This window comes from Mobula birostris, chromosome X, assembly GCF_030028105.1.
Source record: "Mobula birostris isolate sMobBir1 chromosome X, sMobBir1.hap1, whole genome shotgun sequence".
NCBI lineage: Eukaryota > Metazoa > Chordata > Chondrichthyes > Myliobatiformes > Myliobatidae > Mobula > Mobula birostris.
In genome coordinates this window covers 52,812,195-52,840,007 of record NC_092402.1, presented here as the reverse complement: position 1 = coordinate 52,840,007, position 27,813 = coordinate 52,812,195, and the positions used below count along the sequence as shown (strand labels likewise).

The window sequence follows — 27,813 nt, the reverse complement described above, 5'->3', positions numbered from 1 at the left end:
AATTTTCTCCCTGTTTATAGTCTATGCCTTTATTCCTTTAGCCAAAGTGCATGACCATACACTTCCCCACAGTAAAGTCCATCTGCCACTTCTTTGCCCATTCCTCCAATCTGCCTAAGTTCTTCTGCAGACTCACTGCTTCCTCAACACTACTTGCCCCTCCACCTATCTTAGTATCGTCCACAAAGCCATCTAATCTGTCAATCAAATTATTGACATATAACATGAAGGGGTCCCAAGCCTGTGGAACACCACTAGTCACTGGCAATCAACCAGAAAAGGCGCCCTTTATTCCCACCCACTGCCTCCAGCCAGTTAGCAGACATTCTATCCATGCTGGTATTTTTCCTGTGATACCATGGGCTCGTCTTGTTTAGCAGCCTCAAGATCTTGCCTTCTGAAAATCCAAATGAACAACATCCACTAACTCTTCTTTGTCTATTTGTCCTGCCTGTTATTTCCTCAAAGAATTCCAACAGAGTTGTTTGGCTAGATTTCCCTTTAAGGAAACCATGCTTCGATGTACCTCTTAACCTCATCCTTAATAATGGACTCCAAATTCTTCCCAACCACTTAAGACAGGCTAACTGGTCAAAATTTTCTGTCTTTTGCTTCCCTCCCTTCGTAAAGGAAAGAGTAAGTTTAAGCGTAATCTGTTGCTTGGTGTTATTTTATATTGTTTAACTCTAACTTATGTTGTTGTATATTAACCTAAAGCTTCCTCATCCACTCCACTTGAGAACGCTCAAGCCTATATCTTAGGCCAGGCCTCCTGACCCGCCCCATCTTCTCATTGGACTACGGCACCTTCGGTCAATCGCGTCTAAGCCCCGCCTTTTTCACTTCCTTTGGCCCGCACTGTTCTCCGATTGGTGGTTCCGCCTGGAGCTCGTCTCCACCCCGTCTGGGACGATTCTCAGAGGCTGACAATCAGTCCCCATCCCTTTGCCGATAATTGGTTAAATCTGCAGTCACTCCATCGTTGGACCGGATAGTTCGGCACTTCTGCATCCGATTGGTCAATTGCCCATCCCTGGGCGGTGACAGCTGTCGTCCCCTCTCCGTCGACAAAAGGCGCGATCATCGAAGGAAGAATCCACCACCTTTCTTCTGATTGATAGCTGTCAACAATTCGAGCAGCGATTGGTCGCTGCTCCAGTCACTCAATATCCGCTCTCCTTCTAACTCGCAGGCTAGCCTCTCTCGGACCCGCCCCGACCACTCCTCCCGCTCCTCATGTGCATTGGTCCATCACTCGTTGTACCCAGCCCTCATTGGTGGGTGGCCCCGCCCCTCAACACTCAATCTACCCGCCCCGATATCACCAATTGGACAGTGCCACCGCCACTTAGAGTGGCGCGGAAGCTAAACCAGCTGGAGGGCCGAACCATCTTCCCTCCTCCTGCCCGAACCTCCCTCCACGCATGCCAATTACCCACCTCTCAGCCAAACCATAGGTTGGCGGCTTGGCGGGCCTAACGGCAATTGGTCGAGGTGGGGTGTGGGGGCTGGCCCACGATCGAGTAGCGTCACTACCGGCTAGCGAGTTAGGTGGCACTGAAGGCAAGTTTGTGTCATCGGCGGGGGGGCCTTGGATCCGGGAATGAGCGGTAAGGCGGGGCGTGTAAATAAATAAAAAAATGTACTTACAGCCCACCCCCCTTTATGTGAGGGAGAGGGAGGGGGAGGGGGCGGAGGAGGAAGGGGAGGAGGAGGGAGGAGCCGGAGGAGGGAGGGAGGAGGGCGGAATGATGTGTAGAGTGGCCCCACCCCCACGACCGCCCGTCTCCCGCCCAGATCACCTGGGCGTAGGGGGCAAATGGTGGGGGAGGTATGGGAAGGGGAGGATGCAGGGAAGCCTTGGGGAACAGGGGATATGGGGGAAGGAGGGAGATGAACGTGGGGGAGGTTAGGAAGTGGGTTTGGGGAAGGGGACACGGGATGTAGGTGGGGACTGAAGGGGAGGGGAGAGTGTATAAGGATGAAGGAGAGACATGGGGAAGGGTTTGGATGTGGAGAGGCAGAGGGGGAGAATGTGGACAGGGTAAGGTGCATGGGGGAAGGGGACAACATGAAAGGAAGTGAGGGGGTTGGAGATATGGGTAGAAAGTGGGTGACAGGCTGGGGACGTGGGTCAGAAGGGGTATGTCATGTTGGGATGTGGTGGGTGGAAACATGAGAGGAGAAGGGAGTTAAACATTTTTGTCCATGGAAAAAGTTTGGATCATGTGGTGTGCTGGGTGAGAGGGATGAAGTCTGCAGTTGTCAAAACCCACTGACGTTTGATGGTATGGGTCAACTGACTTGATGCCTTCACCAAGATTTCCCGTTTGGAAGTGTGCAAGGTGAGACATAGCCTATAATCTGGTCACCCCTGTTTAGGAAAGATGGCACCTTTTTGTCGCAGGTAGTTGAGCTGATAAAGAAGGTGTCTAGTACGCTAGCCTTCAGGGCACTGAGTACAGGAGTTGGACGATATGATGCAGACATGTAAGATATTGTGGAAGCTGTATTTAGAGTATTGTATACAGTTCTGGTCACCCTGTTCACAGGAAATATGTTACTAAACAGGAAAGCGTGCAGAAAAGATTTATCAGGATGTTGTCTGGACTTAGGGACCTGAGTTATAAGGAGAGGTTGTATAAACTAGGACTTTAATCAGAATCAGGTTCATTATCACTGACATATGTTATGAAATTTGTTTTGTGGCAGCAGTGCAGTGCGAGACAGTAAAACATTATATTAAGAAACAATACTAAATAAATAGACCCATAAATGATCCTTGGAACATACTGCAGGAGACTGATGGGTGAACTGAGATCATGAGATGAAAACACACCACCTTTATCCTGGGGTGGGTGTTAAAAACAAGAGGGCAGAGGTTTAAGATCAGCGGAGAAAGGAACATCGGGGGCACCTTCTTCACTCATATTTGGAATGAGCTGCCAGAAATAGCGAATGAGGAAGGCACATTAGCAACATTTAAAAGGCATCTGGATAAGTGCATGGAGAGGAGAGGTTTAGAGGGCTAAGGGCCAATCGTGGGCAGGTGGGACTAGATGATTGGGCAACACAGTTGACATGGACAAGTTTGACCACGGGTCTTTTGCCCAGCTGTGTGGCACTGTCATTAGGCTGGACAGGATACAGAATAGATTCACCGGGATGTTACTAGGAGTTACTCGGAGAGATTGGACAGGCTGGGGCATTGGTCAAACCGCTTATGGAGTATTGTGAGCAGTTTTGGGCTCTGTATCTAATGTGCAGTATGAGGAGTGTTTGATGGCTCTGTGCCTGTACTCATTGGAGGTTAGAAGAATGTGGGGGGATCTCATTGAAACCTGTCGAATATTGTAAGGCCTAGATAGAGTGGATCTGGAGAGGATGTTTTCTATAGTGGGTGAGTCTAGGACCAGAGGCATCACCTCAATAAAAGGAAGCTATCACAGATGGCTGTGGTGGCCTGCAGGCTAGCGGAGGGAAGGAGCGCCTTACACCTCCTTTGGTAAGAGACGTATCCCCTCCCCATCACCCAGGCCAAGTCATTGGGTATGTTTAAAGCAGAGGATGATGGGTTCTGATTAGCAAGGATGTCAAAGGTTATGGGAAGAAGACAGGAGAATGGGGTTGAGAAGGAAAATAAATGATCAAAAGTGAAGTAAACCTGATGAGCCGACTGGCCTAATTCCGGTCCGATGTCTTATGATTTCCTTTCTCCCAAACCCGTTTCTGTGTGATTTTCGACCATTGGAGTGCAACCTTCCACCTTCCTCTGCCCATTTCATCTGCCTTCACCCAGATAACTCCTCACACTGGGAAAACTCCCCTCACTGTTCCCCTCAGCTCTCCCCTCCTTCAATATTTGGTTTCACCTTCCTCCCCACCATCTACAGCACTCTACCTCTCAACTCCCAACCTCTGTCCCCACCCCTGCATGTCTCTCATCCCTCCTCACCTGGATCCACCCAACTCCCCCTCACGTTTGTAAACTGGCTGCCCTCCCCTTGACTCTTTCAGTCCAGATGAAGGGTTCAGTCTTGAAACATTGATTGTCCATCTCCCTCCGCTGATGCTGCCCAACCCTCTTGAGTTCCCCTGCTCCAGACTTCAGTCTCTGAAGTCTTTGGTGTCACTATGTATTGTTGGTGGACACACTATTGATAGAACGTAGGAGATTCAGCAGATGCTGGAAATCTTGAGCAACGCACACAAAACGCTGGAGGAACTCAGCAGGTCGGGCAGCATCTATGAAGGAGAATAAGCAGTTTGCATTTCAGGCCGAGACCCGTCATCAGAGGCTGGAAAGGAAGGGGGATAAAGAAAGAAGCTGGGAGGGAATAGGTGAAAGAGGTAAGGTCCTGAGAAGAAGGAAACTGGTAGGAGAGGACAGTGGGCCATGGGAGAAAGGGAAGGAGGAAGGATTAGATTATCGGGGAGTAAGTTAAAAGGTCAACACAACATCATGGGCTGAAGGGCCTGTATTGTGTTCGGGTTCTATGAAGCTTGCAGTCTTTGTGGTTAGTGCCATTCCATCAGCTTTGGGTGATTTTTGGTTGGGCCAGTGTGTACTGCAGAGAATTGTGGACACAGCACATCGCAGAAACCATCCCCCTCTCCATGGACTCTGTCCGCACTTCTCACTGCTTGGTAAATTAACCAGCAGAATCAATGACCCCACCCACCCCGGACATTCTCTCTTCTCCCCTCTCCCATCGGGTAAAAGGTACAAAAGCCTGACTGTGTGTACTACCAGGCTCAAGGACAGATTATGCCCTGCTGTTATCAGAGTCTTAAATGGTTCCGCAGTACAATAACATGGACTCTTGACCTCACAATCTCTCTCGTTTTGATTTTGTATCTTATATTCACAGAGTCATACAAAAGCCTGAAAGCACATACCACCAGGCTCAAGGACAGCTTCTATCCTGCTGTTATCAGCCTCTTGGACGGAGCTCTTTTGATAAGATTGACTCTTGACTTTACAAACTACCTTGTTATGATGCTGCACTTTTTTGTCTGCCTGCACTGTTCTTTCTCTGTAACTGTGACTCTTTATTCTGCATTCTGTTGTTGTTTTACATTGTTCTACCTCGATGCACTGTGTAATGATCTGATCTGTGTGAACAGGTTTTTCACTGGATCTTAGTACGTGTAACAATAATAAACCACTTCCAACTTGTTTATCACTTTTACCAAGATTGGCACCAAATATCTGATCCACTCAACAACAACCCTCTGCCCAAGCCTGGGGATCCTGGTGAATGAACAGCAATAAGTAACCACAAAACTCAGGAAGGCGTGTTGGTGGAATGAACCCAGTAATCCTGGTTAAAAATGTGTCAGTTTAATAATTTCCCTGTAGTTAGGTGGCTGGATGTCAGATACCAAGCTTTAACACCCCCCCCCCCCCCACCCTCTCCCTGGAGGGCTTGGTTTCAATAGTCTGCACTTCAAATCTGCATGATCTTTGGCAATAACTTTGGACTATTTGGATCAGAGCTTTGGTGCTAGTGTTTGGTGAGTTTGGTTTTAATTTGCTGAGAGTTTCGTGCAAAACAATTGGTGATATGGTGTGGGGAGGGAAGTCCTGCCTTGGTTCAGACCCTCCAGTTAAGGATGCAAGTTCTACCTTTGGACATTATAGGTCTTTAGTATTAGAGCAAGGTCTCATCACAGAAACAGGCCCTTCTGCCCATCACGTCCTTGCTGACTTTATACTTATCCTATCTCCCAGCACTTGGTCTATAGCTGTTTGAACTTTGGTTACTTCAGTGTTTCTCTAATTACTTCAAAGGTCCAATTTAATGTCAGAGAAATGTATACAATATACATCATGAAATGCTTTTTCTTCACAAACATCCATGAAAGCTGAGGAGTGCTCCCAAAGAATGAACGACAGTTAAATGTTAGAACCCCAAAGTCCCCCCCAGCTCCCCTCCCTCCCGCGCAGAAGTGGCAGCAAGCAATGACCCCCCCTCTCCCCCACCAGCAAAATAAAAGCATCAGCACCTGCCGCCAAGCACTCAAGCGTGAGCAGAGCAATAGCAAAGACACAGACTTGCGGTTACCCCAAAGACTTCGCGTTTCACCACAGGCTGTCTCTATCCCTAATAAGGGAGGAAGAGGTGTCTCCGTTTTTCCCAGCGAGCAGGGAGACATAACAAACAACTCGCTGGTTTACGATGTTAAAAGTATGATGGCGCTAAGCAGCGACTCCTTTGCTTGTATCTTCGGAACAATCCCTCCCACTTTCTTCAGACTCGAGGGTGTAGCCATGTGCACCCACACGGGTCCCAGCTATGCCTGCATAGAACAGTCCATGCTCGAAGCCTTCCCAGGCAACCCTCCCCAACTCTTCCTCCACTACGTTGACAACTGCATTGGAACTTTTTTTCCTCTCCAGCGCTTTACCATTCCTACCTACTTGGCTTTACCTATCACCTTCAGCTATCCTCCTCCCCCCCACCTTTTTATTCCGCATCTTCCTCCTTCCATTTCAGTCCTGAAGGAGGGTCTCGGTTCAAAATGTTTTCATTTCCATGTTTGCTGCCTGACCTTCTGAGTTCCTCCAGCATTTTGTGTGTGTTGCTCTGGATTTCAGCATCTGCAGACTTTCTTATGACACTTCTTTGACTGTACATGGTCCCTATCCCTCTATTTCCTGTATGTTCATATGTCTGTCGAATAGCCTCTTCAACACCTGTCATATCTGCCCCCACCACCAATCCTGGCAGTGCATTTTGGGCACTCACCTCTCTCTGCTGTTTAAAAAAAACACTTGCCCTGCACATCTATATACTACTAAAACTCTCATGCTCTGTCTGTCTGTTTGTGACCTCCAATTAGCGCAAGCAGTGCATTATAGCGGCACTTTTTTTGGCTAAATGGAATTAAAATGCGCTAACTTACAGAATGCAGGCAAAATTCAGGGTCATATATTCATATAAAATTGCTCATTCACCAAAAATCAACAGGCTGGCTTTCACCCGAGACCCGATCGGACATCATGGACATCGGGACGCGACAGCCCGATGCATGCGCACGGCCAGTCTCAGCAGCGATACCTATTGGAGCAAAAGGGCAGGGCAGCTCTATTTCGAGGGCTCACATTCTGCTAATCACCATCAGCATGTGCAGGATTGGGACAGATCTAACTGCCACCCATCAATAAGAGATAATTAAATCTTATAGTAATGACGTACACCGAGACACCCATAAAACCCTTTGCTGCAGTCAAAGGACAATGGTGACTATATCACATCCATTTAGGAGAGCGCCAACCACATCATCAAGAATAATCAGTATCCTTTGGTGTTACTGCTTCGTATCTTCTATCCAGCATTAGGGTAAATAAAATAATAGCCTAATTATACTGTGTAAAAAGGGAAGGGGGGCATTATGGTCAAGAGATGACGCCAAGCGGCAAGGAGAGGGAGAGAACAAGAATCCGATAAGGCCAGGGCCGCATCAAAAGCATTCAGGAAAATTCAATGTTCAATCTGGTCACATCAGACTGCCCTACCCTTCTCTTAAAGGGTCACCCCGTTTTCTAGTCTCCTTTCAACTTGCCTCCCCCATCTTACCTTTCTTTTTGATCGTTGGGTTTTGATTTGGTAAATTAGTTTATTATCTCTACTGAGGTACAGTGAAAAGCTTTGTTTTGCATGCCATCCATACAGATCATTTCACCCCATCAGTATGTTGAGGTAGAACAAGGGAAAAGCAATAACAGAATGCAGAATAAAGTGTTACGGTTTCAGAGAAAGTGCAGACAGACAGTCACACCGTGGCTGTGACGAAGTAGATTGTGAAGTCAAGCTCATGTTTAAGAGGTCAGTTTAATAGTATAACAGCGGGATAGAAACTGTCCTTGAGCCTGGTGGTATGTGCTTTCAGGCTTTTGTATCTGCCCAGTGGAGCTGGGGCGGGGTGTGGGGGAAGAAGAGAAAATAATTCGTGGGGGGTATCGCTATAGAAAGTCATAAAGCACAGAAACAGGTGCTTTTACCCAACTGGTCCATGGCAGCCAAGATGCTCCATCTCACCTCGTACTATTTGGACCTTTCCTATTCATATACCTGTCCAAGTGCCTTTTAATTTTTAATGTACCTGCCTCAACCACTTCTTCTGCAGCTGGTTCCGTATGTGGACCATCCTCTGGGTAAAAACCTTGCCCCTCAGTTTCTTATTAAACCTCTCCCCTCAAACTTGTGCCCTCTAGCTCTTGATTACTCAACCCTGGGGAAAAAACTCTATTCATGCTATCTATATCCCTCAATATGTTATACACTTTGATATGTTAGCTACCTTTACTGAGCAGTGAGAAGTGTAGACAGAGTCCATGGAGGGGAGGGTGGTTTCTGTGATGTGCTGAGCTGTGTCCACAACTCTCTGCGGTTTCTTGTGGTCACAGGCAGAGCATTTGCCATACCAAGCTGGATAGGATGCTTTCTACGGTGCATCTGTAAAAGTTGGTGAGGGTCAACTGGGCTGAACTTCCTTAGCCTTCTGAGGAAGTAAAGGCACTGATGCATTTTCTTGGTTATGGCATCTACGTGGTTGGGCCAGGGCAGGCTGTTGGTGATATTTATACTTGAGAGCTTGAAGCTCCTGACCTTCTGCAGTTCAGCCTTTCTGGTTACTGGTGACCTCTTTTATGACACGGTAGCATAGAGGTTAGCAGAAGCAGCGACCCGGGTTCAACTCCCGATGCTGCCTGTGAGGAGTTTGTATGTTTACCCCGTGATCTCGTGGGTTTCCTGTGGGTGCCCTGGTTTCCAAAGACGTACCAATTGGAAGTGAAACCCTCCGGTTCTGTTGGCTGTGTAAGTCTAGGGAAGACAATCTCTGGTCCTGCCAAACGTGGGAGATCGAGAGTGAAACCCCCTGTGTGTGTGGATGCTGCGTGATTCGTTACCCTGTTACAGATCAGTGCCACAAAACAACAGACAGTACACCCCATACAATTAACCGACAGCTTTATAATTCTTAATTTGACTAAAGGGTTAGTAAAAAAAAAAGAGAAAAGGACCCATTTTAAAGAAACAATCTAATGTACACAAGTTGGAGGTCACGGTTTCCCCTTCGCCGATCCTCCTTCGATCTCCCCCAGGCTTCATCATATCGTGGCCCCACTCCAGGTCGAGTCCTACGACTTCTTCTCCCTTCATCTCCTGCCAAACCAAAGACCACATATCAGGCACACAAACACAAAAACACAGCCCCTTCCTTGAACAGCTCACATTCCAAAGCACCTGTAACCATAACCCAAACACTGCTTCTACAGAAAGACAATTACATTAGCAGTGAAACCTTTCCCAGGGTGTTACAGAAGGTTAACTGGTCATTGTAAGTTGTCCCCTGATTAGGCTAGGGCTAATTCGGGGGTTTGCTGGGCTGTGCAGCTTGAAAGGCCAGAAGGGCCAATTCCATGCTGTATCTCATTACAATACAATTAATGACAAGATAGACTCAACCTTGCAATCTACCTTGCCGTGGCCCTTACACATTATTGTCTGCCTGCACTGGCACTTTCTCTGTAACTGTAACATTTTATTCTGCATTCTATGAAAACAACCAGAAAATTCTGAGCAAGTCTTAGGCACAGATATATAGCTAGGGTTCCTAAGACTTTTGCAAAATAATGTATTTGTCAATGTGGAGCAAGAGCGAGTTTGTTTGTTATTTTTTGGTGTGTGCATGCGTGCGCACCTGTGCGTCCGTGATGATTTCTTTTTCATGGCTTTTTTACAAGGCGCAGAACGAGAGAGAAAGAGAGAGAGACTGTGTGGCGCGCCACTCCTCACACAGACATTTTCACAGCATTTTTCCTTTATTTTACGAGGTCGAGTTGCAATCTTGACACTCAACCTGGCTCGGATGGAAAGCGTACTCGGGAGTGGACCTGATTGGTTTCAAACCCAGGAACCTCCGCTCCCGGGTCCGGCGCTGCTGTCGTTGCGCCACCAGCCAGCCCAGAGCGAGTTTGTAAATCTGGCAGAAGCATAGGATGTTGGGAATGGTGAGGCTAGAGTGCTGCTGGAAGGGTGTGGGACAGGTAGCAGAGAAGGAATGCCAGGGGCTGGAGTGGTGCTGGTGTAGACACACCCACCCTGAGACACCAGGCAAGTTCATTTGATTCCAAACAACACACATAAAAGTTGCTGGTGAACACAGCAGGCCAGGCAGCATCTCTAGGAAGAGGTACAGCCGACGTTTCAGGCCGAGACCCTTCGTCAGGACTAACTGAAGGATGAGTTAGTAAGAGATTTGAAAGTGGGAGGGGGAGGGGGAGATCCAAAATGATAGAAGACAGGAGGGGGAGGGATGGAGCCAAGAGCTGGACAGGTGATTGGCAAAAGGGATATGAGAGGATCATGGGACAGGAGGTCCAGGGAGAAAGAAAAGGGGGAGAGGGGGAAAGACCCAGAGGATGGGCAAGGGGTATAGTGAGAGGGACAGAGGGAGAAAAAGGAGAGAGAGAGAGAAAGAATGTGTGTATATAAATAACGGATGGGGTACGAGGGGGAGGTGGGGCATTAGCGGAATTTGAGAAGTCAATGTTCATGCCATCAGGTTGGAGGCTACCCAGACGGAATACAAGGTGTTGTTCCTCCAACCTGAGTGTGGCTTCATCTTTACAGTAGAGGAGGCCGTGGATAGACATATCAGAATGGGAATGGGATGTGGAATTAAAATGTGTGGCCACTTGGAGATCCTGCTTTCTCTGGCGGACAGAGCGTAGGTGTTCAGCAAAACGATCTCCCAGTCTGCGTTGGGTCTCACCAATATATAGAAGGCCACATCGGGAGCACCAGACGCAGTATATCACCCCAGCCGACTCACAGGTGAAGTGTCGCCTCACCTGGAAGGACTGTCTGGGGCCCTGAATGGTGGTGAGGGAGGAAGTGTAAAGGCATGTGTAGCACTTGTTCCGCTTACAAGGATAAGTGCCAGGAGGGAGATCGGTGGGGAGGGATGGGGGGGACAAATGGACAAGGGAGTCGCGTAGGGAGCGATCCCTGCGGAAAGCGGGGGGGGGGGGGTGGAGGGAAAGATGTGCTTGGTGGTGGGATCCCATTGGAGGTGGCGGAAGTTACGGAGAATTATATGTTGGACCCGGAGGGTGGTGGGGTGGTAGGTGAGGACAAGGGGAACCGTATTCCTAGTGGGGTGGCGGGAGGATGGAGTGAGAGCAGATGTGCGTGAAATGGGGGAGATGCGTTTGAGAGTAGAGTTGATGGTGGAGGAAGGGAAGCCCCTTTCTTTAACAAAGGAGGACATCTCCCTCGTCCTAGAATGAAAAGCCTCAGCCTCAGAGCAGATGCGGCGGAGACGGAGGAATTGTGAGAAGGGAATGGCATTTTTGAAAGAGACAGTGAGAAGGGGAATAGTCCAGATAGCTGTGGAGAGTCAGTAGGCTTATAGTAGACATCAGCAGATAAGCTGTCTCCAGAGATAGAGACAGAAAGATCTAGAAAGGGGAGGGAGGTGTCAGAAATGGACCAGGTAAACTTGAGGGCAGAGTGAAAGTTGGAGGCAAAGTTAATGAAGTCAACGAGCTCAGCATGTGTGCAGGAAGCAGCGCCAATGCAGTTGTTGATGTAGTGAAGGAAAAGAGGGGGACAGATACCAGAATAGGTTCGGAACATAGATTGTACCACAAAGCCAACAAAAAGGCAGGCATAGCTAGGACCCATACGGGTGCCCATGGCTACACCTTTAGTTTGGAGGAAGTGGGAGGAGCCATAGTAGAAATTATTAGGAGTGAGGACTAATTCCGCTAGATGGAGCAGAGTGGTGGTAGAGGGGAACTGATTAGCTCTGGAATCCAAAAAGAAGTGGAGAGCTTTGAGACCTTCCTGATGGGGGATGGAAGTATATAGGGACTGAACATCCATGGTGAAAATAAAGCGGTGGGGGCCAGGGAACTTAAAATCATCGAAAAGTTTCAGAGCGTGAGAAGTGTTACGAACATAGGTGGGAAGGGATTGAACAAGGGGGGATAAAACAGTGTCAAGGTATGCAGAAATGAGTTCGGTGGGGCCCCACTAAGGAGCACCAGGCCATTGTCTCCCACACCATCACCAACTTTATCTGCTCAGGGGATCTCCCATCCACTGCTACCAACCTTATAGTTCCCACACCTCGCACTTCCCGTTCTACCTCCTACCCAAGATCCACAAACCTGCCTGTCCAGGTAGACCCATTGTCTCAGCTTGCTCCTGCCCCACCGAACTCATTTCTGTATACCTCGACACTGTTTTATCCCCCCTCGTTCAATCCCTTCCCACCTATGTTCGTGATACTTCTCACGCTCTGAGCTTTTTTCAATGATTTTAAATTCCCTGGCCCTCACCGCTTTATTTTCACCATGTATGTCCAGTCCCTATATACCTCCATCCCCCATCAGGAAGGTCTCAAAGCTCTCCACTTCTTTTTGGATTCCAGACCTAACCAGTTCCCCTCTACCACCACTCTGCTCCGTCCAGCGGAATTAGTCCTTACTCTTAATAATTTCTCCTTTGGCTCTTCCCACTCCCTCCAAACTAAAGGTGTAGCCATGGCACCCATATGGGTCCCAGCTATACCTGCCTTTTTGTTGGCTTCGTGGAACAATCTATGTCCCCCACTTTTCCTTCGCTACATTGACAACTGCATTGGCGCTGCTTCCTGCACGCATGCTGAGCTCGTTGACTTCATTAACTTTGCCTCCAACTTTCACCCTGCCCTCGAGTTTACCTGGTCCATTTCCGACACCTCCCTCCCCTTTCTTGATCTTTCTGTTTCTATCTCTGGAGACAGCTTATCTACTGATGTCTACTATAAGCCTACGGACTCTCACAGCTACCTGGACTATTCCTCTTCCCACCCTGTCTCTTGCAAAAATGCCATCCCCTTCTTGCAATTCCTCCGTCTCCGCCACATCTGCTCTCAGGATGAGGCTTTTCATTCCAGGACAAAGGAGATGTCTTCTTTCTTTAAAGAAAGGGGCTTCCCTTCCTCCACCATCAACTCTGCTCTCAAATGCATCTCCCCCATTTCACGCACATCTGCTCTCACCCCGTCCTCCCGCCACCCCACTAGGAATAGGGTTCCCCTTGTCCTAACCTACCACCCCACCAGCCTCTGGGTCCAACATATAATTCTCTGTAACTTCCGCCACCTCCAATGGGATCCCACCACCAAGCACGTCTTTCCCTCCCCCTCTCTTTCTGCTTTCCGCAGGGATCGCTCCCTACGCGACTCCCTTGTCCATTCGTCCCCCCCATCCCTACCCACTGATCTCACTCCTGGCACTTATCCTTGTAAGCGGAACAAGTGCTACACATGCCCTTACACGTCCTTCCAGGTGAGGCGACACTTCACCTGTGAGTCGGCTGGGGTGATATATTGCGTCCGGTGCTCCCGATGTGGCCTTCTATATATTGGTGAGACCCAATGCAGGCTGGGAGATCGTTTTGCTGAACACCCACGCTCTGTCTGCCAGAGAAAGCAGGATCTCCCAATGGCCACACATTTTAATTGCCCGTCCCATTCCCATTGTGACATGTCTATCCACGGCCTCCTCTACTGTAAAGATGAAGCCACACTCAGGTTGGAGGAACAACACCTTATATTCCGTCTGGGTAGTCTCCAACCTGATGGCATGAACATTGACTTCTCTAACTTCCGCTAATGTCCCACCTCCCCCTCGTACCCCATCTGTTATTTATTTATTTATTTCCCCCCTTTTTTCCCCTCTCTCTCTCTTTTCTCCCCCTGTCCCTCTCACAATAACTCCTTGCCTGCTCTCCATCTTCCTCAGGGTTCCCTCCCCCTTTTCTTTCTCCCTGGGCCTCCTGTCCCATGATCCTCTCATATCCCCTTTGCCAATCACCTGTCCGGCTCTTGGCTCCATCCCTCCCCCTCCCACTTTCAAATCTCTTACTAGCTCTTCCTTCAGTTAGTCCTGACGAAGGGTCCCGGCCTGAAATGTCGACTGTACCTCTTCCAACAGATGCTGCCTGGCCTGCTGCGTTCCACCAGCATTTTAGGTATCATAAAATTTGTTTTTTTTGTGGCAGCAGTACAGTGCAATATACAAAATTACTACAGTACTGGGCAAAAGTCTTAAGCACCCTAGTTAAATATATGTGCCTAAGACTTTTACACAGGACTGTATGTTGTGAAATTCATTTGCAGCAACAGTACAGTGCAATATATAAAATATACTACAAATTACAATAAGAAATGTACTGTATATTAAAAAATGAGTAGTGCAAGAAGAATGCAAAATATAGTGAGGTAGTGTTCATGTGTTCATTGTCTGTTCAGTAATCTGATGGTGGTGGGGAAGAAGCTGCTCCTGAAATGAGTGTACGTCTTCAGGTTTCTGTACCTCTTCTCTACTGGTAGCGATGAGAAGAGGGCATGCCTGGGTGATGAGGGTCCTTAATGAAGGATGCTGCCTTTCTGAGGTCTCACCTTTTGAAGATGTCCTTGATGGTTGGGAGGCTAGTGCCAATGATGGAGCTGACTGAGTTTACAACCCTCTGCAGCGTTTACTGATCTTTTGCAGTGGCCTTTCTGTACTAGACAGTGATGCAACCAGTTACAATGCTCTCCACGGTACATCTGGAGAAATTTGCTAATCTTTGGTGACATACCAAATCTCCTCAAACTCCTAATGAAATATTGCCACTGCTGGGCCTCTTTGTAATTGAATCAATATGTTGGGCCCAAGCTAGGTTCTCAGAGATGTTGACACACAGGAACTTGAAACTGCTCACCCTTTTCACTGCTGATCCCTCAATGAAGACTGGTGTGTGTTCACTCGACTTCCTCTTCCTGAAATCCACAATCAATTCTTCTGTCTAACTAATGTTATGACATCATTCAACCAGCCAATCTGTCTCACTCCTGTACGCCTCCTCATCACCTTCTGAGTTCCTGCCAACAGTATTGTATAAGTTTGTGTCATCGGCAAATTTATCGATGGGCACAGCTCAGATGCCAGCCGCACAGTCGTAGATGTAGAGAGCGTAAAGCAGTGAGTTAAGCCGCATCTTTGAGCTGTGCCAGTGTTGGTTGTCTGCGAGGACGTGTTATTTCTGATCCGCACTGACTGTGGCCTCCCGCTAAGGAAGTCAAGTTGCAGAGGCCCAGCTTTTGAAGCTTGTTGATTAGTACTGCGGGAATGATTGTATTGAACGCTGAGGTGTAATCAATAAACAGCAGTCTGACGCAGGTTCAAGTGATGCAAGGAGAGTGGAGAGCCAGTGAAATTGCACCCACTGTAGACCTGTTGTGACAGGCAAATTGCAATGGGTCCAGGTCCTTGCTTAGGCAGGAGTTGATTCTGGCCATGATCAACCTCCCAAAGCACTTTAGGTGTGAGTGCCACTGGGCAATAGTAATTGAGACAATTCACCCTGCTCTTCTTGAGCACCCGTATGATTGATGGCCTTTTGAAGTGGTGGGAACCTCTGGAATGAGAGATCGAAGGTGTCTTCGAACACTCCTTCCCGTCAGTTTACACAAGTTTTCAGAGCCCTATCAGGTACACCATTGTGGCCTGATGCCGTGCGAGGTTTCACCATCTTGAAAGATGTTCTGACGTTGGATTCTTGAGACAGATATCACAGGGTCACCAGATGCTGCAGGGATTTGCATAGCTGTAATTTTACTCTCGCTTTCCGAGTGTGCATAAAAGGCATTCAACTCATCGAGGAGTGAAGCATCACAGCCATTTATGGCGTTGGGTTTCGCCTTGTAGGAAGTAATGGCTTGCAAACCCTGCTGGATTCTGTCTCGAGCTTCATTTGGAATTGCTTTTTTGCTCTTAAGATAGCCTTCCGTAGGTCGTACTTGGACTACTTGTACAAATTGGATCGCCAGTCTTGAACACCACAGATCTTGCGCTCAAAGGATTGTGAATCTCACTCAATGCTGGGCTATTTAGCTTTGGTAATTCCGTTACTGTCAAGTCCAATTCTGTCTTGCTGGCTTGCAAATGTGTGACACTAATGACACTTGCCTGAATCACCACATCCCCAAATTCAAGTTTAGGGTGTAAATGCCGTGAAAATGAGCAGCAGCAGCACAGTACATTACATATAAATTGCATAGACTTAAATTAACATGTGTTATACATAACTTGCATAACAAGATGAACAAGACTATTAGACATGGGAGTGGAGTTAGGCCATTCGGCCCATTGAGTCTACTTCGCCATTCCATCATGACTGATTTTTTTTCTCTCAATCTCATTTTCCAACTTTCTCCCCTTAACCCCCTTACCATTCATGAAGCTATCAATCTCTGCTTTAAGGGCATCCAATGACTTGGCCTCCACCACCCTCCATGGCAATGAATCCCACAGATTCACTGGCCTCTGGCTGAAGAAATTCCTCCTCATCTCTGTTCCAAAGGGGTGTCCTTGTATTCTGAGGCTGTGCTCTCTGATTCTAGACTCTACTACTGATAGAAACATTCTCTCAACCAGATATGTGCTGCATATAATGACATTAGTGCAAGTTGAGGGAAATATAATCTGAAGTAGAATTAGGGTTTTTCAGGTCAGTTCAAGAAGCTGATGGCAGTGGGGAAAAACCTGTTGTTGAAGAATCAGAATCAGGTTTATTATCAATGATGAAGCCGATGCTCAACTCCTTTTCACTGATTAAAGCTTCCATTGTTCGCGGATAAAAACGACGAGAGAGATTGAAACATCGAAGTAACTGTGGAAGGTGAGCACCAGCCTGCCTTCTGATCACTGGTGGGATCACTCTGCTACTGGAGCGGGGAGCTTGTGTAGCCTGCTGCTGTGCCCGGAGGATGTTACCAAGGTTTTCAGTGTTTTCCATATGGATTTGGACTATGATTTATGGATTTTTTTTCAGTCTTATAGTTTTTTATATTCTGTGTTTTCCCCCTGTTCTTTCTCATCATTTTTGTGCGGGGGAGAGGGGTATTTGGGGGCCAATTGTCTTGTTGCGTTTCGGGGGTTTGAGGGTTGGCGATTGTGTTGCTGTTTTTTTCTCAGTTTCATGACTATCTAGAGAAGAAGAATCTTGGAGTTGTATACTTTGATAATAAACAAACCTTTGAATCATTTAAAATTGTTGTTTTATGGCAGCAGTACAGTTAAGAACAAAAAGTTAAGTTACAATAAAAAAATAACAGTGAAAATGAAGAAAGGTGAAGTACTTTTCCATCAGTTCATGGATTGTTCAGAAATCTGATGACAGAGGGGTCAAAGTTGTTCCTAAAACATTGAACGTGGGTCCTGGCCATTCTCCCTGATTGCAGCATTGAGAAGAGAGCATGACCTGGATGGCAGGGGTCCCTGAAGTTGGATATTGCCTTCCTCAGACACTGCCTCTTGTAGATGTTGCTCAATGGTGTGGACAGTTGTACCTGTGAGGGAACTGGCCGAGTCTACTACTTTCTGTAGACTCTCGCATTCTTGTGTGTTGGAGTTCTGATACCAAGTCAGAATGCTTTCCACTGTACACCTGTAGGAGTTTGATCAGAGCCTTTGATGACATGCCGAATTTCCTTAAACTTAATAGAAAGTAGAGGTGCTGACATGCCTTCTTCAGGGTTGAATTTTAAGTGCTGGGCCCAGGATAGGTCCTCCAGGCTGTTATTCCAGTTCCACCACTCTCTGCAGCACCTTGTGATCCTGTGCTTTGATGCAACCAGTCAGAATGCTCTCCACTGAAGTTTGTCAAGAGTGTTTGGTGGCATTAAACTAAAAGCTCCTGCATACAGAGTTGCCAAGGGTAGTGGAAACCGGAAGTTTAAGAAAACTTTAAAAAGCATCAAGGATCCATTAAACAAGCAGAAAGGAAAGGGGGAGATAGTTTATGAAAGTAATCTAGCACAAAGTATAAAAAGATAGTAAAAAGGCTTTATAATTATATAAAGCAAAGAAGAGTGGCTAAAGGGAATGTAGGTCCCTTGGAAGATGAGAGGGGGAAATTAAAATTTCACCAGAAAGATGGCGCTGGAGAGTGCAGACTTTGTGTGCAGTTCCGAAGGGATTCATCAAACATTCCCATTTAGGGAATCTGAAATCTACAGTCACAAGCACAGGTATTTCAGTAAACAACATTGTTTTAAGACATTTTTTAAAAACTATCAATCCTCAAAAGTGGCAGATTCCAGACTGTAGACCACCCAGGTAGTGAGGGCAGTTTCCTTTTAAGGAAGCATAGCTGTTGGATGGGCTGCAGGCAAAACTGGAATGCAGGACTTGAGGCCAACACTACCTACCACCCTTCTGACTAATGCATGGTCTCTGGATAATACCACTGAAGACCACAGAGCAAGACTGCAGTACTACAGGGACAACGGGGACTTATGACACGGCTCACCCCTAGCCCTGCAGCCTGAGGGATTCGCCTCCCCACCATCGAGGATGTCAATAGGCGATGCCTCAAAAAGCAGCGTCCATTATAAAGAAGCGTCACCACTCGGGATATGCCCTCTTCATGAATCTGAAGACGTTCAAAGTTTAGGAACAGCTTCTTCCCCTCTGCCATCAGATTTCTGAATGGACAATGAACTCCTTATTTTTTATATATTTCTTATTATAACACAGTAATTTTTAATGTTTTGCACACTGTTGCAAAACAACTTTCACAACACGTGAGTGATAGTAAATCTTGACCCCGATGATAATATTGGGTAATGCGGAAATACTATTTTACTGTGGAGGAAGCATCTAACGTGCCAAAGAGGGGTGTTATGGATGTTATGGCAGGCAAGGACCTCGACACAATTGCTGTCACTAAGGAGATAGTGCAATTCATTTATTATTGTCACATGTACTAGAAACTGTCCTTGAGTCTGGTGCTGTGTGCTTTCAGGCTTTTGTATCTTCTGCCCGAAGGGAGAGGGGAGAAGAGAGAATATCTTGGGAGGGTGAGGTTCTTGATTATTCTGGCTGTTTCACTGAGCAGTGAGAAGTGTAGACAGAGTCCATGGAGGGGAGGCTGGTTTCTGTGATGTGCTGAGCTGTGTGCACAACTCTCTGCGGTTTCTTGTGGCTGAGAAATTAGTGCGCCTGAAGGTATACAAGTCCCCTATTTCTGATGAAATGCATCCTGGGGTACTAAAATAAATAGCTGAAATGATTGTAGAGCTGTTAATTTACGACAATTGTCTGAACTCTGGGCAGGTCCTGGTGGATTGGAAGACAGCGAATGCCAAGGCTTTGTTTAAATATAGACAGGACACTGTAGGCCAGTTAGCTTGACGTCGTAGTCAGGAAAATGTTTGAATTTGTTATTAAGGAGGAAATAGCAAGACAAGTATATAGGAGTGGTTCCATCAGCTAGACACAGCATGGATTCTTGAAGGGCAGGTCCTGTTTATCAGTCGTACTGGAATTCTTTGAAGATATAGTGAGCACAGTGGATATAGATAGGTTAAGTGAGTGTGCAAGGGTCTGGCAGATGGAGTACAGCATTGGTAAATGTGAGGGCATCCACTTTAAAATGAGAAATAAAAGATCAGATTTTTATTTAAAGGTGAAAGATTTCAGTGTGTTGTTGTGCAAAGGGCCTTGGGTGTGATTGTACATCAATCGCAGGAGGTTGGTTTGCAGATCCAACAGGTCATCAATAAAGCAAATACAACGGTGGTCTTCATTGCTAGAGGGATTGAACTTAAGAGGAGGAAGTTTCAATTGTAATATTTGAGAAGTTTGTGCCACTCCAGGAAAAAAATCAATCCAAGTTGGTCCTACCGTTTGGTATTAGACTTTTTCATCTGGGGTAGAAAGATACTGTCTGTCTACTCTATCTACACCTCTCATAATTTTATGAACCTCTCTCAGGTCTCCCCTCAACCTCTGCCGCTCCAGAGAAAACAACCCAAGTTTGCCAACCTCTCTTTATAGCTCACGCCCTCTAATCCAGGCAGCATCCTGGTGAACCTGTTCTGCACCCTCTCCAAAGCCCCCACACCTTTCCTGTAATGGGAGCAACCGGAACTGTACACAATACCCTGCTCTAAACCTTTCCTATTCATGTACCTGTCCAAGTGCCTTTTAAGCATTGTTATTGGACCTGCCTCAACCACTTCCTCTAGCAGCTTGTTCCATATATTGACCACCCTCTGAGTGAAGAAGTTGCCCCTCAGGTTCCAATTAAATCTCTCTCTCCTCTCTCCTTAAACCTGTGGCCTCTAGTTCTTGATACTCCAACCCTGGGGTAAAGGTTGTGCACATTCACCCAAGTTTTTGTCATCTAGGCTAGTTGCATCTGCCCGTAAACCTTCCCTATCCATGTACCTGTCCAAGTGTCTATCCTATCAGTGTCTAAATGTCTGGTAAATGGGGGAGGGATGTGGCGGTGGGGTTGGACTTGACGGGAGAAGAGGAGAGAAGAGCTCAGCATTGCTCAGAGTAGGCCCAGCCAAAGAAATAATGGCAGAAGCATGTTTTGAGGATCGGCCCTAGGAACCATTGCAGGTCTTCAAGGAGCCTTGCTCACGGACCTCACCCCTCTCTGTAACCTCCAGACCAAGACCACAGTGAGGAGATAAACGCTTTGGCAGAGGAAGCAGCAAATGATTACATGCAACAGCACTCTAATTCCAATCAGGTAGGTGGAGAGGGGGGGGTGGGTGGGGCAAGGGCGCAGCAGGAGGGGTACTGAATTGGGGTATTGGAAGTTCCCTTTCTCTTTCTTTTTCACTCTTATCCTCCCGCTCTGAAGTTAGCACTGAAATGCACCATGGGACACCCTTTCCCAGTTTTCCCTCCCTCGCTGTCTCTCTCACGCGCCCACTCACGTCGTCCCGCCCTTGCGCCCACTCACACAGCCCACGCTCCCTCGTGCGCTCGCTCTCTCTGGCTGTTGTGCTCTCTCCCTCTCTCTCTCTCTCTCTCTCTCTCGCTGTCGTGCTCTCTCCCTCTCTCGCTGTCGCGCTCTCTCCCTCTCTCGCTGTCGCGCTCTCTCCCTCTCTCTCGCTGTCGCGCTCTCTCCCTCTCTCTCGCTGTCGCGCTCTCTCCCTCCCTCTCTCGCTGTCGCGCTCTCTCCCTCCCTCTCTCGCTGTCGCGCTCTCTCCCTCTCCCTCTCTCGCTGTCGCTCTCTCTCCCTCTCTCGCTGTCGCGCTCTCTCTCCCTCTCTCGCTGTCGCGCTCTCTCCCTCTCTCGCTGTCGCGCTCTCTCCCTCCCTCTCTCGCTGTCGCGCTCTCTCCCTCCCTCTCTCGCTGTCGCGCTCTCTCCCTCTCTCGCTGTCGCGCTCTCTCCCTCCCTCTCTCGCTGTCGCGCTCTCTCCCTCTCTCTCTCGCTGTCGCGCTCTCTCCCTCCCTCTCTCGCTGTCGCGCTCTCTCCCTCCCTCTCTCGCTGTCGCGCTCTCTCCCTCCCTCTCTCGCTGTCGCGCTCTCTCCCTCTCTCTCTCGCTGTCACGCTCTCTCCCTCTCTCTCTCTCTCTCTCTCTCTCTCTCGCTGTCACGCTCTCTCCCTGCCTCTCGCTGTTGTGCTCTCTCCCTCTCTTGCTGTCGCGCTCTCTCCCTCTCTCCCTCTCTCCCTCTCTCGCTGTCGCGCTCTCTCCCTCTCTCGCTGTCGTGCTCCCTCTCTCTCTCTCGCTGTCGCGCTCTCTCCCTCTCTCTCGCTGTCGTGCTCTCTCCCTCCCTCTCTCTCTCTCTCTCTCTCTCTCTCTCTCTCGCTGTCGCGCTCCCTCTCTCTCTCTCTCGCTGTCGCGCTCCCTCTCTCTCTCTCGCTGTCGCGCTCTCTCCCTCTCTCTCGCTGTCGCGCTCTCTCCCTCTCTCTCGCTGTCGTGCTCTCTCCCTGTCTTGCTGTCGCGCTCTCTCCCTCTCTCTCTCTCGCCGTCGCGCTCTCTCCCTCTCTCTCTCGCTGTCACGCTCTCTCCCTCTCTCGCTGTCGCGCTCTCTCCCTCTCTCGCTGTCGTGCTCTCTCTCCCTCTCTCGCTGTCGCGCTCTCTCCCTCTCTCGCTGTCGTGCTCTCTCTCCCTCTCTCGCTGTCGCGCTCTCTCCCTCTCTCGCTGTCGTGCTCTCTCTCCCTCTCTCGCTGTCGCGCTCTCTCCCTCTCTCTCGCTGTCGCGCTCTCTCCCTCTCTCGCTGTCGCGCTCTCTCCCTCTCTCGCTGTCGCGCTCTCTCCCTCCCTCTCTCGCTGTCGCGCTCTCTCCCTCCCTCTCTTGCTGTTGCGCTCTCTCCCTCTCTCTCTCTCTCTCTCTCTCTCTCGCTGTCACGCTCTCTCCCTGCCTCTCGCTGTTGTGCTCTCTCCCTCTCTTGCTGTCGCGCTCTCTCCCTCTCTCCCTCTCTCGCTGTCGTGCTCTCTCCCTCTCTCGCTGTCGCACTCTCTCCCTCCCTCTCGCGCTGTCACGCTCTCTCCCTCTATCTCTCTCGCTGTCATGCTCTCTCCCTCTCTCTCTTGCTGTCGCGCTCTCTCCCTCCCTCACTGTTGTGCTCTCTCTCTCCCTCTCTCGCTGTCGCGCTCTCTCTCTCTCTCTCGCTGTCACGCTCTCTCCCTCTCTCTCGCTGTCGTGCTCTCTCCCTCTCTCTCGCTGTCGCGCTCTCTCCCTCTCTCTCGCTGTCGCGCTCTCTCCCTCTCTCTCGCTGTCGCGCGCTCTCCCTCCCTCTCTCGCTGTCGCGCTCTCTCCCCCTCTCTCGCTGTCGCGCTCTCTCCCTCTCTCTCGCTGTCGCACCCTCTCCCTCCCTCTCTCGCTGTCGCGCTCTCTCCCTCTCTCTTGCTGTTGCGCTCTCTCCCTCTCTCTCTCTCTCTCTCGCTGTCGTGCTCTCTCCCCCTCTCTCTCTCGCTGTCGCGCTCTCTCCCTCTCTCTCGCTGTCGCGCTCTCACCCTCTCTCTCGCTGTCGCGCTCTCTCCCTCTCTCTCGCTGTCGCGCTCTCTCCCTCTCTTGCTGTCGCGCTCTCTCCCTCTCTCTCTCTCGCTGTCACGCTCTCTCCCTCTCTCTCGCTGTTGTGCTCTCTCCCTCTCCCTCTCTCGCTGTCGCGCTCTCTCCCTCTCTCGCTGTCGCGCTCTGTCCCTCTCTCGCTGTCGCGCTCTGTCCCTCTCTCGCTGTCGCGCTCTGTCCCTCTCTCGCTGTCACGCTCTGTCCCTCTCTCTCTCGCTGTCGCGCTCTCTCCCTCTCTCTCGCTGTGGTGCTCTCTCCCTCTCTCTCTCTTGCTGTCGCGCTCTCTCCCTCCCTCACTGTCGTGCTCTCTGTCTCCCTCTCTCACTGTCGCACTCTCTCTCTCCCTCTTGCAGTCGCGCTCTCTCCCTCTCTCGCTGTCGCGCTCTCTCTCTCTCTCGCTGTTGCGCTCTCTCCCTCTCTCTCTCTCGCTGTCACGCTCTCTCCCTCTCTCTCTCTCTCTCTCGCTGTCACGCTCTCTCCCTCTCTCTCGCTGTTGTGCTCTCTCCCTCTCTTGCTGTCGCGCTCTCTCCCTCTCTCTCCCTCGCTGTCGCGCTCTCTCCCTCTCTCACTCTCTCCCTCTCTCGCTGTCGTGCTCTCTCCCTCTCTCGCTGTCGCGCTCTCTCCCTCTCGCGCTCTCTCCCTCCCTCTCTCGCTGTCACGCTCTCTCCCTCTCTCTCTCTCTCTCTCGGTGTCACGCTCTCTCCCTCTCTCTCTCGCTGTCGCGCTCTCTCCCTCTCTCGCTGTCGCGCTCTCTCCCTCTCTCTCGCTGTCGCGCTCTCTCCCTCCCTCTCTCGCTGTCGCGCTCTCTCCCTCCCTCTCTCGCTGTCGCGCTCTCTCCCTCTCCCTCTCTCGCTGTCGCTCTCTCTCCCTCTCTCGCTGTCGCGCTCTCTCTCCCTCTCTCGCTGTCGCGCTCTCTCTCCCTCTCTCGCTGTCGCGCTCTCTCCATCCCTCTCTCGCTGTCGCGCTCTCTCCCTCTCTCGCTGTCTCGCTCTCTCCCTCTCTCTCTCGCTGTCGCGCTCTCTCCCTCTCTCTCTCGCTGTCGCGCTCTCTCCCTCTCTCGCTGTCGCGCTCTCTCCCTCCCTCTCTCGCTGTCGCGCTCTCTCCCTCTCGCTGTCACGCTCTCTCCCTCTCTCTCTCTCTCTCTCTCTCGCTGTCACGCTCTCTCACTGCCTCTCGCTGTTGTGCTCTCTCCCTCTCTTGCTGTCGCGCTCTCTCCCTCTCTCCCTCTCTCGCTGTCGTGCTCTCTCCCTCTCACTTGCTGTCGCGCTCTCTCCCTCTCTCCCTCTCTCGCTGTCGTGCTCTCTCCCTCTCTCGCTGTCGCACTCTCTCCCTCTCGCACTCTCTCCCTCCCTCTCTCGCTGTCGCGCACTCTCCCTCCCTCTCTCGCTGTCGCGCTCTCTCCCTCCCTTTCTCGCTGTCGCACTCTCTCCCTCCCTCTCTCGCTGTCACGCTCTCTCCCTCCCTCTCTCGCTGTCGCGCTCTCTCCCTCTTTCTTGCTGTCGCGCTCTCTCCCTCTCTCTCTCGCTGTCGTGCTCTCTCCCTCCCTCTCTCGCTGTCGCACTCTCTCCCTCTCTCTCTCGCTGCCGCGCTCTCTCCCTCTCTCTCTCTCTCTCGCTGTCGCACTCTCTCCCCCTCTCTCGTGTCGCGCTCTCTCCCCCTCTCTCGTGTCGCGCTCTCTCCCCCTCTCTCGTGTCGCGCTCCTTCCCTCTCTCGTGTCGCGCTCCTTCCCTCTCTCTCTGTCGCGCTCCCTCCCTCTCTCGCTGTCGCGCTCCCTCCCTCTCTTGCTGTCGCGCTCTCTCCCTCCCTCTCTCGCTGTCGCGCTCTCTCCCTCCCTCTCTCGCTGTCGCGCTCTCTCCCTCCCTCTCTCGCTGCCGCGCTCTCTCCCCCTCTCTCTCTCTCTCTCGCTGCCGCACTCTCTCCCCCTCTCTCGTGTCGCGCTCTCTCCCCCTCTCTCGTGTCGCGCTCCTTCCCTCTCTCGTGTCGCGCTCCTTCCCTCTCTCGTGTCGCGTTCCTTCCCTCTCTCTCTGTCGCGCTCCTTCCCTCTCTCTCTGTCGCGCTCCTTCCCTCTCTCTCTGTCGCGCTCTCTCCCTCCCTCTCTCGCTGTCGCGCTCTCTCCCTCCCTCTCTCGCTGTCGCGCTCTCTCCCTCCCTCTCTCGCTGTTGTGCTCTCTCCTTCTCTTGCTGTCGTGCTCTCTCCCTCTCTCTCTCTCGCCGTTGCGCTCTCTCCCTCTCTCTCTCTCGCTGTCACGCTCTCTCCCTCTCTCGCTGTTGTGCTCTCTCCCTCTCTTGCTGTCGCGCTCTCTCCCTCTCTCTCTCTCTCTCGCCGTCGCGCTCTCTCCCTCTCTCCCTCTCTCGCTGTCGTGCTCTCTCCCTCTCTCGCTGTCGCACTCTCTCCCTCTCGCGCTCTCTCCCTCTCTCTCTCTCGCTGTCACGCTCTCTCCCTCTCTCTCTCTCGCTGTCACGCTCTCTCCCTCTCTCTCTCTCTCGCTGTCACGCTCTCTCCCTCCCTCTCTCGCTGTCGCGCTCTCTCCCTCTCTCTCTCTCGCTGTCGCGCTCTCTCCCTCTCTCTCGCTGTCGTGCTCTCTCCCTCTCTCGCTGTCGCGCTCTCTCCCTCTCTCTTGCTGTCACGCTCTCTCCCTCTCTCTCTCTCGCTGTCGCGCTCTCTCCCTCTCTCTTTCGCTGTCACGCTCTCTCCCTCTTTCTCTCGCTGTCGCACTCTCTCCCTCTCTCTCTCTCTCCCTCTCTCTCGCTGTTGTGCTCCCTCTCTCGCTGTCGTGCTCTCTCCCGCTGTCGTGCTCTCTCCCTCTCTCTCTCGCCGTCGCGCGCTCTCCCTCTCTCTCTCTGTCGCGCTCCCTCCCTCTCTCGCTGTCGCGCTCTCTCCCTCCCTCGCTGTCGCGCTCTCTCCCTCCCTCGCTGTCGCGCTCTCTCCCTCCCTCTCTCGCTCGCTGTCGTGCCCTCTCCCTCTCTCTCTCTCGCTGTCGCGCTCTCTCCCTCTCCCTCTCTCGCTGTCGCGCTCTCTCCCTCTCCCTCTCTTGCTGTCGCGCTCTCTCCCCCCCTCTCTCGCTGTCGCGCTCTCTCCCTCCCTCCCTCTCTCGCTGTCGCGCTCTCTCCCTCCCTCTCTCTCTCGCTGTCACACCCTCTCCCTCTCTCTCTCGCTGTCGCGCTCTCTCCCTCTCTCTCTCTCGCTGTCGCGCTCTCTCTCTCCCCTCTGTTGTGCGCACGTGCTCTCTCTCGCCCCCCTTGCTCGTGCTCTCTCTCTCCTCCCCCTGTCGCGTGCTCTTTCTCCCTCTGTAACACGCACGCGCTCTCTTCCTCCCTCCCTCTGTCGTGTGCTCTCTTTCTCTCTCCCCCCTCGCTCGCACTCTCTCTCTCCCCCCTTGTTGTATGCTCTCTTTCTCCCTCTGTCACGCGCATGCTCCCTCCCTCCCTCCCTCTGCTGCGTGCTCTCTTTCTCTCTCTCTCTCTCTGTCTCGCTCGCACTGGGATGCGCTGCAGGAGGGGCAGTGGGTAGGTCAGCGCAATGCGGACTCCTCCCCGTCTCCGTGAACCCTCCTTCCTCTACACCCCTCCTCTGTCCCCACCTTGCTGGAAGTCCTGGTTTGTCTTACACCCCTCTCTGTCTCTGTCTCGCTCTCTCTCCACAGGACTCCCAGCCCTCACCCCTGGCCTTGCTGGCCGCCACTTGCAGCCGACTAGAACCACCCTCAGAGGGAGGGGTGGAGGTCGGTGACACTGAGGCCGGGGTAGGGTCCCCAGCAGAGCCGGATGCCCCCCGCCCTGCACCCCAGCTCGACCTCAGCACCGCCCAGATCACCCAGACTGCCAATGGCTGGCAGATGATCATCCCCACCATGGCCCAAGCCATTGAGCAGATCCCCAAGGAGGAGTGTGGAGAGGAGGAGAGGATTGGTGAGGGAGATGAGGGCGACTCTGGGGGGAGGCCATCTGAAGGCAAGAATGGCCTCTACCTTCTGCCCCAACAGCTGCTGAGTCCATCCTCCTCCTCCCACCTACAGTACCAGTTGGTGGCAAACCCCTCCGCCACCTCACCGCCCCCTCCCTCCTCAACCTCCGCCTCCTCTCGACCCCCCATCTCACTCCCAGCCACCTCAGCTGGGCTTCTGGCTGCCTTGCCTGCTCTCCAGATCCGCCCGGGGGCTGTAGCGGGGGCAACTGGAGTGGGAGGTGGAGTGGCAGGAGGAGGAGGCCCCTTCCTGGCCAACCTCCCCATCAACCTCAACGGCAATGTAGCCCTGGTCCCTGTTGGGAACCTGACGGCTCCCCAGACACCGTCCCAGACGTCTGCAGTTCAGCTTGACACAGATGGAGGCGGGGGAGGTGGAGGTGGGGCGGCTTCCCCATCGCATGGGGAGCAGCAGCAGCCACCTCAAGCATCCCCCCAGATCCTCTTGCAGCCTCAGATCATCCAGGGGCAGCCCTTCCCCACCCAGCACCTGTCGCAGGAGGCCCTCCAGGGCCTACAGCTGCAGGCTGTCTCTGGCTCAGCCGGACCCCTCATCCTCCGGGCCCCCACCCTCTCCCTACCAGGGCAGTTGGGCTGCTGGCAGGCCATTCAGTTGCAGGCCCCTCAACAGCAGCAGCCGGGAACCGTGGGAGGGGTGGGGAGCCAGGCCATCACCATCCAGGGCCTCCCCTTGGCCCAGGGTCTGGGAGTAGCAGGGGTGGGTGGCTCCATTGTTGCCGCTGTATCCTCCTCCTCTTCTCCCTCCTGCTCCTCTCCCTCCTCCTCTTCCTCAGCTGCAATGGCAGCGCCAGGGACATTGACAGTCAGTGCTGCCCAGATCTCAAGCCTGCCGGGTCTGCAGACCATTAACCTCAGCGCGCTGGGAGCTTCTGGAATCCAGGTGCATCAGCTCCAGGGCATTCCGGTCACTATTGCTGGAGCTGCAGGTAGGGAGAGCGACTTGTTATTCCCATTTTGA

The 27,813-nt window shown here is 51.4% G+C and overlaps 1 protein-coding gene across 1 annotated transcript; it reads left to right on the top strand.

Moving 5' to 3' along the window:
• Positions 1-1,375: 1,375 nt before the first annotated feature.
• Positions 1,376-27,813, top strand: LOC140191514 (transcription factor Sp1-like). Its single transcript, XM_072248966.1, has 3 exons — positions 1,376-1,610; positions 20,515-20,597; positions 26,515-27,813. Exons 1-3 carry the CDS (start codon positions 1,604-1,606, stop codon positions 27,811-27,813), a joined length of 1,389 nt encoding a protein of 462 aa, XP_072105067.1. The 5' UTR covers positions 1,376-1,603.

Coding starts and splice junctions, on each gene's coding strand:
- LOC140191514 (XM_072248966.1), top strand. Junction 20,598..26,514: donor AGCACTCTAATTCCAATCAG/GTAGGTGGAGAG, acceptor CTCTCTCCACAG/GACTCCCAGCCCTCACCCCT.